The sequence below is a fragment of the Hemiscyllium ocellatum genome, chromosome 4 (genome assembly GCF_020745735.1).
Source record: "Hemiscyllium ocellatum isolate sHemOce1 chromosome 4, sHemOce1.pat.X.cur, whole genome shotgun sequence".
Lineage (NCBI taxonomy): Eukaryota > Metazoa > Chordata > Chondrichthyes > Orectolobiformes > Hemiscylliidae > Hemiscyllium > Hemiscyllium ocellatum.
The window spans coordinates 113,551,037-113,563,765 of NC_083404.1; the positions used below are offsets into that span (position 1 = coordinate 113,551,037).

The 12,729-nt window shown below is 42.8% G+C and overlaps 1 protein-coding gene across 6 annotated transcripts in view; it reads right to left on the minus strand.

Moving 5' to 3' along the window:
- LOC132815076 (CMP-N-acetylneuraminate-beta-galactosamide-alpha-2,3-sialyltransferase 1-like) overlaps nucleotides 1-12,729 on the minus strand; it is a 145,824-nt gene that overhangs the window by 66,838 nt on the left and 66,257 nt on the right. For all 6 annotated transcript variants that reach the window (XM_060823785.1, XM_060823786.1, XM_060823787.1 and 3 more), the window contains one exon: nucleotides 7,702-7,895. In XM_060823785.1, coding sequence (XP_060679768.1) covers nucleotides 7,702-7,895 — 194 coding nt within the window. The remainder of the gene's footprint in view (nucleotides 1-7,701; nucleotides 7,896-12,729) is intronic.

Below are 12,729 nucleotides of genomic sequence, written 5' to 3' on the forward strand. Positions count from 1 at the left end.
GCAAAGAGAGAAAACCTGATTATCTCAGAAGACAATAAAATATTAAGTAAATGTTAAAATTATTCCAGATGTATTTGAGATACTTTATGGAGGTTGAGACACTACAATTTTAAAAACAAGTATAGGAATTATCCATGGTGTCCTGGTCAATACTTATTCCTTAAAGCTGAATCATCAAAATTAGCTATTATCATAATGGTCTTTGTCAGAGCTTGTTGTGAATAAGCTGTGTTTACCATGTGACATTGTTAACTACACTCTGGATTAGTGGTGCTGGAAGAGCATAGCAGTAAAAACGATATTTCGGGCAAAAGCCCTTTATCAGGAATACAGGCAGAGAGCCTGAAGGGTGGAGAGATAAGTGAGAGGAGGGTGGGAGTGGGGAGAAAGTAGCATAGAATACAATAGGTGAGTGGGGGAGGGGATGAAGGTGATAGGTCGGTGTGGGGAGGCTGGAGTGGATAGGTGGAAAAGAAGATAGGCAGGTAGGACAAGTCAGGGGAACAGTGCTGAGCTAGAAGTTTGGAACTGGGTGAGGTGGGGGAAGGGGAAATGAGGAAGCTGTTGAAGTCCACATTGATGCCCTGGGGTTGAAGTGTTCTGAGGCAGAAGATGAGGCGTTCTTCCTCCAGGCGTCCGGTGGTGAGGGAGCGGCGGTGAAGGAGGCCCAGGACCTCCATGTTCTCGGCAGAGTGGGAGGGCGAGTTGAAATGTTGGCCACAGGGCGGTGTGGTTGATTGGTGCGGGTGTCCCGAAGATGATCCCTAAAGCGCTCTTCTAGGAGGCGTCCAGACTCCTCAATGTAGAGGAGTCTGCATTGGGAGCAATGGATACAACACATGGTATTGATGGATGTGCAGGTAAAACTTTGAAGAATGTGAAAGGCTCCTTTAGGGCCTTGGATGGAGGTGAGGGAGGAAGTGTGGGCACAGGTTTTGCAATTCCTGTGGTGGCAAGGGAAGGTGCCAGGGTGGGACGGTGAGTTGAAGGGGGGCGTGGACCTGACCAGGTAGTCACGGAGGGAACGGTCTTTGCGGAAGGCGGAAAGGGGTGGGGAGGGAAATATATCCCCGGTGGTGGGGTCTGTTTGGAGGTGGCAGAAATGTCGGGGGATGGTTATGCGAAGGTTTGTCGGGTGGAAGGTGAGCACCAGGGGTGTTCTGTCCTTGTTACAGTTGGAGGGGTGGGGTCTGAGGGCGGAGGTGCGGGATATGGACGAGATGTGTTGGAGGGCATCTTTAACCACGTGGGAAGGGAAATTGCGGTCTCTAAACAAGGAGGCCATCTGGTGTGTTTTGTGATGGAACTGGTCCTCCTGGGAGCAGACACGACGGAGGCTGAGGAATTGGGAATATGGGATGGCATTTTTGCAGGAGGTAGGGTGGAAAGAGTCCGGGTAGCTGTGGGAGTCGGTGGGTTTGTAAAAAATTTCGATATCAAGTTGGTCGTCATTAATGGAGATGGAGAGGTCCAGGAAGGAGAAGGAGGTGTCAGAGATGGTCCAGGTAAATTTAAAGTCAGGGTGGAATGTGTTGGTGAAGTTGTTGAATTGCTCAACCTCCTCGCGGGAGCACGAGGTGGCGCCAATTCAGTCATCAATGTAGCGGAGGAGGAGGCGGGGATTGGTGCCGGTGTAATTACAGAAGATCGACTGTTCTACGTAGCCAACAAAGATATAGGCATAGCTGGGGCCCATACAGGTGCTCATGGCTACCCCTTTGGTCTGGAGGAAGTGGGAGGAGTCAAAGGAGAAATTGTTCAGGGTGAGGACCAGTTCGGCCAAACGAAAGAGAGTGTCGGTGGAAGGGTACTGTTGGGGACATCGGGAGAGGAAAAACCGGAGGGCTTGGAGGCCCTGGTCATGGCGGATGGAGGTGTAGAGGGATTGGATATCCATGGTGAAGATGAGGCATTGGGGGTGGGGAAACGGAAGTCTTGGAGGAGGTGGAGGGCTTGGGTGGTATCTCGAACGTATGTGGGGAGTTCGTGGACTAGGGGGGATAGGACAGTGTCGAGGTAGGTAGAAATGAGTTCAGTGAGACAGGAGCATGCTGAGACAATGGGCCGGCCAGGGTCGTCAGGCTTGTGGATCTAGGGAAGGAGGTAGAACTGAGTAGTGCGGGGTTCCCGGACTATGAGGTTGGAAGCTGTGGATGACAGATCTCCTAAGGTGATGGGGTTCTGTATGGTCTGGGAGATGATGGTTTGGTGATGGGGAGTGGGGTCATGGTCGGGGGGGCGGTAGAAAGAAGTGTCCTCGAGCTGGCGTTTGGCTTCAGCGGTGTAGAGGTCAGTGCGCCAGACTACCACTGCGCCCCCTTTATCTGCTAGCTTGATGGTGAGGTCGGGGTTGGAGCAGAGGGATTGGAGGGCGGCATGTTGTGAGGGTGAGAGGTTGGAGTGGGCGAGAGGAGTAGACAGGTTGAGGCGGTTAATATCCCGGCGGCAGTTGGAAATGAAGAGGTAGAGGGTGGGTAATGGGCCAGCGCGGGGTGTCCAGGTGGATGCAGTGTGTTGGAGGTGGGCGAACGGGTCCTCGGAAGGTGGGCGGGAGTCCTGATTGCGGAAGTAAGCTCGGAGGCGGAGACGACGGAAGAAGTGTTCGACGTCACGGTTTTACCACATTGTTAACTACATGTCCATTGGTTGCAAGGCACTTTGGAACATCTTGAGGTTATAAAAAGTGTTTCGTAATCATCAAATATTTATTTAAGTGTCGGCCTTCTGACTCCTCAAGCCCGTTCTGCTGTTCAGTGAGGTCATGGCTGACTTGTGACTTTTACCCTCTATGCTTTCCATTGCTTCATACTCCTTAGTACCATTGAACTAACAAAAAAAACAGTCTCAGGCTTAAATTTAACAATTGCCCTAGCACCAGGTACTATTTACGAGAGAGAGTTCCAAACTTGTACCATTTCTTTAATGTGAAGAAGTTGTTCTTAATTTTATTTTAGTTCCAATTATTTGGCTGTGTTCCCTTGCGCAACTGATGGATATAGTTTGTCTCAGCATTCCTGAAAACTTAGATCAAGACACCCCTCAACTTCTCAGTTTCTATGAATGCAAATCTTTTCAAACATTTCTACTTTCACTTAAAGCTTGGAGTTCATATATCACTGTAGTAAATCTACACTATACACCCACAAAGGCCAATAAAGCTGTGATATCAAGAACTGCTCACACTACTTCAGGTATAATATAACTGATGCTTTACACCTGAAGCATAACTTCTAACCCCTTTACGTTTTATTCATTTTGAGAGAGGCCTCTATTCCATTAGACATTTTTGATTATTTTCTACACCTGTTCATTTTTTAATGATGCACTCTTGGGCCTCCACATCTAGAAAGCACATTGTTCTTTTTTATTGGATGATCTTACACTTGGCTACACTGAGATCAATATGTCACAGTTTTGCCTATCTACATAATAGATAGACATCTCCTTCTAATTTTCCACTTCATTATACAGTTTACAGCACTGGCCATCTTTGTTTCATCAGCCAAGTAGCTTTCTGTCTAATCATCCAAGCCATTAATTGGTCAAAAGGTGTGGCACTGGAAAAGTACAGCAGATCAGACATCCAAAGAGCAGGAGAGTTGACATTTTGGGCATAAGCCCTTCATCAGGACTCTCTGGCTCTTTGGATGCTGCTAGACTTGCTGTGCTTTTCCAATGCAACACTTTTTAACTCTGACACTCCAGCACCTGCAGTCTTCACTTTCTCCTAAGCCATTAATTAATATAGCGAATAAAAACAGAAATTGCTGGAAAGGCTCAGCAGAACTAGCAGTGTCTGTGGAGAGGAACCAGAGTTTACATTTCTGGTTCAGTGACCCTCCCTCAGAACTGGGGAATCTAGAGAATAGATGAAGTTTCAATACATATCTTGGGGTTCCACTAGCCATATTCTCCCATTTTCTGAACTCACTTTCATTCTGCCTATTTCCTAACCAGCTCACTAAATTTGCCTTCAGCTCCATGAATTTCACTTTTTTGCAAACAGTTTTTAGTTGGGAACATTATTAAACACTTTGTCAAAATCCACGTAATTAATGACCTGGGTACATTTTCGATAAGGTACCAAGACTTCTGGTTCGATGAAAATCCAGGCCCAAAATAAACCCCAGCAATGGCTGTTCAGCTAACTAATTTGCATATTCCCCATTCTGATGAAGTATAACTGGCTTGAAATATTTGCTGCCAGACCTGCTGAGTATTTCCAGCATTTTGGTTTTTACTACAACCTGACTGGTCACTCTCTCATTTTTCTTAATTTGTGCAACTTTTCAACCAACCTACCCAAATCAAGATAACATACCAGGTAGGGACATACAAATTAGGAACGGGAGTAGGCCATTTCCAAGAACTTTAGAAAACGACTGCCTTGACATCTGTAATGTTCTCATCCAATGCCTTTAAAAGTATAGGATGGAAACCACATAACTGCAAGGCTTTCTCTCTGTTTATACAGGTGTCTCCCCTATCCATGGGTGATACGTTCCAAGACCTAATGGATGCCCAAAATCGTGGATAGGAGCGAACCCTACCACTTAAATGGGAAACCTACCTCCCTGGCAGCCCCCCCTGCATTTATTTCTGGAATGTTCCAAATAATATTTTTGGGACACGGTAAACTGCAGATAACTGAAATCGCGGAAACCGAATTTGCGGATATGGGGATTCTATTGTAGGTGGTCTCAGCATTATTAGCTTTCAGTGTTTACCATCAGACTGATTTAGGAGCTCTGAGAGCTTATGTCTGAGCTATGCTTAGTTCAGCTTTGTGGTTTTGTGGTGTCACAAGATGAGCTTCTGACTTCTTACTTATTTCTCAAGAAGAAGTTCTATTTTCGCTTCTGTAACATGACTCAAATCAGCACATACCCTTGCAAAACTGAATCATGCCTTTGTTATTTCCAGGCTCAACTATTCAAATATATTCCTCCCACTTTCTACCCTTTGAGACTTGAAGTTACCCAGTCATCCAAAATGTCGCTGCTCATGACTTAAGTCACACTAAATCCTGTTCCCCAATCCCCCTGTACTAACTGATCAATACTGGTTGTGAAGTGAGCAACATTGTGACTTCAAAGTGTTCATCCTTATTCTCAAAACCTCGTGGCCTCACCTCTCCTTATCACTGTTTAGTACCACAATCTTCTTATTATCAGTGCTTCTGTAATTCTAGCCTTCTGTGTTTCCCAGTTTGAATCAGTCCACTTTTGGCAGTCAATTACAGGGGCTCCAAGCTTTAGAATACCCAGTCCCTACGTCTCTGCACCTGGCATTGTTTCTTTAATAAAGATTTTGATCATTTGGCCCCATAGCTCCTTGTGGCTCGGTGTCATACTTTGTTTTCTGGTGTCAGTGAAATATTATATTGTTTGAGCACAGTCAAAATGTAAATGATTTCAAGGATTACATTCTTCACAGCTGAACCCACGCTAAGGAATTTGATTATCATAGTGGAATGATGATGCCTGTCTCACTTGCTTAGCTGGTTTCACATGATCTCAGGGAAAAAGAGAATTCAAAACAGCTTGGCAGCTGCCATGAATCACCACTATTAGGAGTTTCGATGCTTTCACCCTTTGCTGCAAGTCATTGAGAATGCAATGCTGTTTAAAGCTCATGTGAAAGGCTTTGGCAAGATTTATAAAATCAAAACATGTAAGTTTACATGTAAATATAAAATACGTATGATAAAATTTGGAGTCATAGCTGTCAACAGAATAGAAAAAGGTTCTTTGGCCCATTGAGTCTATGACATTCAAAAACAACTACCTAACTACTTTAATCCCATTTTCCACCACTTGGCCAAAACCTGATATGTCTTGGCAGTGCAAGTTCACATCTAAACACTTCTTAAATGTTATGCGGATTTTGCCTCTACCACTGTATGGGTAGTGAGTCCAAGATTGCCAGCAGCCTCTGGGTGTAAAAATGTTTCCCCATGTGCCCTCGAAACATCCTTTCCCTTACCTTAAATATCTGCATCCAGTCATTGATCCCTCCAGCAAGGGGAAAGGTTCCTTCCTCTCTACACTGTCAATGGCCCTCATAACTTTATACATCTCGATCATATCCCCTTTCAGTCTTCTCTGCTCCGAAGAAAACAACCCTAATGTATCCAATCTTTCTTCATAACTAAAACCTTCCATCCCAGACAACATCCTAGTAAATCTCCTCTGCACCCTCTCTAGTGTTATCACATCCCTCTTATAACGTGGATTCCAGAACTGTACACAATACTCCAGCATTTGCCCAATGAACTTTTATTGAAGTTCTAGCATAACCTCCCTGATCTTAAACTCAGTGCCTTGGCTTGAAAGCAAGTATTCCATAAGAGGGGACATGAGACACTTGACTTTATTTGGCAATCCATAGAGCAGGGAGGTTATGCTGGAACTGTATAAAATGTTGGGTTAGGCCACAACTGTAGAAGTATGTGCAGTTCTAGAATTTATATTATAACTTATGGAAGTTGGTGTTTTACATTTTTGGCAGTGGATTAGCCTGAAATGGTTCATTATTAACAAATGGTCACTTGGATGAAGAACTTGAAGACAACTAGCATCTGTGGAACTTTATCTCAGTGAGAATTACTGAGGAAAGGCAGGAACTAGGAGTAAAAAATATACTTTGTCAGTGCCACACTGAGTAATAAATGCACCTTGAGTGGCTATACCATGCAGGTAAGTAAGGTTCCAATTTTGATTCTTCATCTGTGCTAAAACTGGATCGATACGAAGAAAATTACTTCAGTTCCCACGCAAGTAAGACAGACATTTACAGATCAATCTATATTGTAAGACTGCACCAAATACTCTTCAAGAATAGTGCAAATAAAATCTGGGAACTTTTGATGTACAATCTCCCTGCATAATGCATTACCCAATGAAACATTGTCATAACACTGTGCCTTTCTTAATCCAACTGCAGCAATATCCAGGATGTCTCAAACGACTACATACGCAAATACATGTAATTGCTTTCAGTTGCAGTGAAAACATACAGGAGAGTATTTTTCATGGAGCAAGATCTCACAAAGAATACTGGGATGACTAAACAGCTAAATACATTGGTTCTTTTACTTGAAAAAAGATTGTTGACCAGGACACAAATATAATTCGCAGCTCACCAACATAATGGGTTTGCATTTGAACACTTAATCAGGGTGAGAAGGGGAAGTAGATGTTGAAGATTGCTATTTAAAGTCTTATCAGCGAACACATTCTTTACTTTTGCAACATTCTCTCAGTGTTTTGGTATCTTGTCATGATGAGGTCCATATCTTGGAATGTGCGCCAAATCATTACTGATCTAGAGATTAGGTTGCCAAGCCAAGTTTGTCCCGGATTCAAATGTCCAGCAGTGGACACTGCCAATCTATGGTAAGTGAACAACATAAGAAAAGCACAAAGCAGAAACATTGTATTAATCATGTTCCTTCTTGCATAGAATTTGAACTTGAAACTCAATTAACAAAGAGCTGGCATACTTTCTTACTTCCTTCCAATTTGGTTCCTCCTCTCTTTTAGCTGCTTATGTTAAAGTAATTTTAAAAAGTGTTAATTAGTGGTTTGTGAAATTGTAACCATAGGTAAGCCATTACAAGCCGTACTTGTTGAGTTCTGAGCTTATATTTTACACAACTAATAATTGGGCAACATATTTATTTAGTATCAAGCAACTTACCTCATCACTAAATTATTAGAATCAATCGACGGCCCGTAGTTAGATCCTTTTAAATTGCCAGAATTTCCTATGACTGCACATGTCCGACATCTGTTTGGTCCCTGATCCATGAGCTTGTCATCACCTGGAAATAGCTTAAACAGTTCTTCCATGATGCTGCTATAATTGGATTCTTTCTTTTCATGTTGAAGCCTCTATGCAAAGGTAATATATGAAAACTAAGTGATTCATAAGTTTATGTCCAACACTATTACACTGAATCATAAAATTGCACAGAACTAAAGCAGTTTAGTACATTGAGTCCACCAGCTCTTTACATCAGCAAACAATTAATCACAATCATATCACAATGCTCTCTATATGCTATATGTTTTTTTCCTACAAGTATTCAAACAAATTCCTTTTAAAGGCAACAACTGAATCTTTCTCACCATCCTTATCATGTAAAAGTGTTTTCCTACAGATTCTTTTACTAATCATATAAGATCTTTACTAAAAAAAGCCTAAATTGCTGAATATACTCAGCAGATCTGGCAGCATCCGTAAACAGCAATCAGAGATAGCCTTTTAGGTGATCTTTCCTCAGACATTCCTAACGAAGGGCTTATACCCGAAACATTAATTCTCGTGTTCCTTGGACGCTCTCTGACCTGCTGTGCTTTTTCAGCACCACATGTTTTGACAATACTCCAGTTGGGTGCAAATTATCCAATCTTTTAACTTTTGTTCTGTATTCCTCTATAAAGTCTGGGATTCATATGCTTTTATTTCAACATTACTTTAAATCTGTTGCGTCACCTTCAGAAATGTTGCACTAAAAAAAATCATAATTATAAGGCTGTTACAAATTTATTTTTAGTCAGTGGCAAATAAGAGGGCATCAATGACTGCGGGGGGGCAATGATTGTAGTGTTGTTGAATGTTAGGGACAATGATCAGATTCTCTCTTGCTGAAAATGGTTATGCCCTTGCCACTTAATGGCCGCGACAAGTATCTGGTTAGAGACAAAAAAAAACTGCAGATGCTGGAATTTAAAGTAGACAAGCAGGAGGCTGGAAGAACACAGCAAGCCAGGCAACATCAGGAGGTGGAGAAATTGACGTTTCAGCAATTTCTTGAGGTCAAGGGAGCTGCAGAAAAAGAGGGTGGCAGGGGTTGGGTAGTGAAGTGGGGATAGGTGAAGACAGGTAGAGGGTACAACCTGGTTGGTTGATGGGAGGAATGATTCCGATAGGTAGCTGGGAGGAGTGGAAGGGAGTCATGGGGAGGGAAGGGAGGTTATTTGAAATTGGACAATTCAACATTGAGTCAAAGATCTCACACTTGGATTATGTATCTGAGGTGAAGGAGAGATTAAATCAGATTGGTGAGTTAGCTAAACAGTATCTGAGGAGGGCACAGCATAGAATGAAGCAGGTGGCAGATGAAAACTCTAAGGGAACAAATATCGGAGTAGACATGAGTGGAACATTTTGATGGACAATCCTCAGTGAACATCTTCATTTCTGACCTTACCTTTTCCTCTGTGTGAGCCTTCTAGGTCTGTGTATGGCAATACCTCCTGGACAGAACATGTGAATACACTCAGAAGGCTGATAACCAGACATAGACCCTTCAAGTGGCTGCATGCACACACAGCTATGCTATTAGAGGGAATGTTGGAGGGATGGTCACTGTTGAAGCTGCTGAAGAATTTTGGAACAACTCTGAAGAACTCCCATGTCCTGGAACCAGTAGAGTTTCCTAGGGTTCAAAGTTAGAACCACTTCATTTACTGATGTACATTGATGAATTCACCTTTAAAATTTAGAGAAACTCCAGAAGCATCCTGAGTAATCCAAGATGGAGAACAGGAAAAATTTCTGGCTGTAACAGATGCTCCTTTTTTGAGGTACTTTAGGCGCTGGAGGTGATTTCCTCGAATTCCAGAAGCATCAATTACTGTTTTATATGGTGTTGCATTGCTTTGGAACTTTGGAGAAAAAAAGGTCAAAAAAACAGCACTTTTAAAAGGGAGAAGAACATACAAAGGAAGCACATGGTGAGATCAGTGCAGGAGAGAAAGAGAAAAAGAAACCCACACTGCTAACTGACAGTTAGTTACTGTCTTTGCTGTTGAATTCATGTATCGCTGGACATTGGAGTGCATCTGGGAAAATTAAAAAAAAAGTGAAATTCAAAATTGATCTTAGAGGAACCTGTCTGAGAGCAGTCACAGCACAGAAGCAGATAAGTGGATTTTAAACGTGGCCTTGAAATAAGTCTGGAGTAGTGAGTAGAGCAAGTTCTTTCTTGATTTTATGTTTTATTGAACTATGTCTCTTGAATAAACTTAAAATATAAGCCATAAGTATTCATTTAACCTGGAGTAGAGTTTTGTAGAGGAATAAGACAGTGCTGTTTTCGGAGTCTGTAGATTGAAAGAAGCAAAAACGGGCCCTAGTAGACTGATATGCTCTTCTTGTCGGATGTGGGAATTTAGGGAGAGTTTACAAGTTACTGAGGATTATATCTGCAATAATTGCCGTTGGTTGCGAGTCCGATCAGATCAAATGGATCAGTTGGAGAGGCAGTTACAGGCAATGAAGAATTTACAAGAGCAAGGTGATGTGATGGATGGCAGTTATGGGAAGGGGGGAAAGTCTCAGATACAGTCACATAGATAGGTTAACTCCAGGCAAGTTAAGAGGTAGGCAGGTAATGCAGGGGTCTTCTGTGGCTATCCTGATTTCAAACAAATATGCTGGTTTGGAAAATGTAGAGGGTGATGGATTGTCAAGGAAACGTAGCACAAACAGCCAAGTTTCTGGTATCGAGACTGGCTCGAGTGTAATGAGAGGTACGTCGGGTTCCAAGCAATCGATTGTGTTCAGGGACTTTGTAGTCTGTGGTGCAGACAGACATTTCCGTGGCCAGCAGTGAAAAAGCAGTGAAAAGTAAGTCTGTTGCTTCTCTGGTGCCAGGATCAAGGATGTCTCAGAGAGTGTACAGAATGTTTTCAAATGGAGAGGGGCAACCAGGAGGCCATTCTACACATTGGAACCGACGACATAGGAAGGGTTGAGATTCCGAAGGGAGATTACAGAGTTGGCAGGAATTTAAAAAGGAGGCCTTCAAGAATAGTAGTATCTGGATAACTCCCGGCGCTACAAGCTAGTAAGGGCAGGAATAGGAGGATAGAGCAGATGAATGCATGGCTGAAGAGGTGGTGTACAGGTGAAGGATTCACATTTTTGAATCATTGGAAGTTGTTTTGGGGTGGAAGTGACCTGTACAAGAAGGACGGATTGCACCTAAATTGGAAGGGGACTAATAAACTGGCAGGGAGATTTGCGAAAGCTGCTCGGGAGGATTTAAACTACTAGAGTGGGAGGGTGGGACACAGGGAGATAGTGAGGAAAGGTTTCAATCTGAGATTGGTACAGTTGAGAACAAAGGCGAGTCAAACAGTCAGGGCAGGCAGGGCCAAAGCAGAGAACAAGATAGGACTGATAAATTAAACTGCATTTATTTCAATGCAAGAGGCCTAACAGGAAAGGTAGATGAACTCAGGGCATGGTTAAGAGCATGAGACTGGGACATCACAGTAATTACAGAAACATGGCTCAGGGATGGACAGGACTGGCAGCTTAATGTTTCAGGATACAAATACTACAGGAAGGACAGAAAGGGAGGCAAGAGAGGAGGGGGAGTGGCGTTTTTGATAAGGGGCAGCATTACAGCTGAACTGAGGGAGGATATTCCTGGAAATATATTTAGGGAAGTTATTTGGGTGGAACTGAGAAATAAGAAAGGGATGAGAATCTTATTGGGATTGTATTATAGACCCCATAATAATCAGAGGGAAATTGAGAAACAAATTTGTAAGGAGATCTCAGCTATCTGTAAGAATAATAAGGTGGTTATGGCAGGGGATTTTATCTTTCCAAACATAGACTGGGACTGCCATAATGTTAAGTGTTTAGTTGGAGAGGAATTTGTTAAATGTGTACAAGAACATTTTCTGATTCAGTATGTGGATGTACCTACTAGAGAAGGGGCAAAACTTGACCTACTCTTGGGAAATAAGGCAGGGCAGGTGATTGAGGTGTCAGTGGGAAAGCACTTTGCGGCCAGCGATCATAATTCTATTAATTTTAAAATAGTGATGGAAAAGAATCCAGAAGTCAAAGTCCTAAATTGGAGGAAGGCGAGAACTTTCAAAAGCTGATTAGGCGCAAATGTTCGCAGGTAAAGGGATGGCTGGAAAATGGAAGCCTTCAGAAATGAGATAACGGGAGTCCTGAGAAAGTATATTCCTGTTAGGGTGAAAGGAAAGGCTGGTAGGTATAGGGAATGCTGGATGAGTAAAGAAATTGAGGGCTTGGTTAAGAAAAAGAAGGAAGCGTACGTAAGGTATAGACAGGAAAGATCGAGTGAATCCTTAGAAGAGTATAACGGCAGTAGGAGTACACTTAAGAGAGAAATCAGGAGGGCAAAAAGGGGACATGAGATAGCTTTGGCAAGTAGAGTTAAGGAGAATCCAAAGGGTTTTTACAAATACATTAAGGACAAAAGGGTAAGAATAGGGTCCCTCAAAGATCAGCAAGGCGACCTTTGTGTGGAGCCGCAGGAGATGGGGCAGATACTAAATGAGTATTTTGCATCAGTATATACTGTGGAAAAGGACATGGGAGATATAGAAAGTAGGAAAATAGATGGTGACATCTTGAAAAATGTCCATATTACAGAGGAGGAAGTGCTTGATGTCTTGAAACACATAAAAGTGGATAAGTCCCCAGGACCTGGTTTGGTATGCCCAAGAACTCTGTGGGAAGGTAGGGAAGTGATTGCTGAGCCTCTTGCTGAGATATTTGTATCATCATTAGTCACAGGTGAGGTGCCGGAAGATTGGAGGTTGGCTAACGTGGTGCCACTGTTTAAGAAAGATGGTAAGGACCAGCCAGGGAACTATAGACCACTGAGCTTGATGTCTGTGGTGGGCAAGTTGTTGGAGGGAATCCTGAGGGACAGGATGTACATGTATT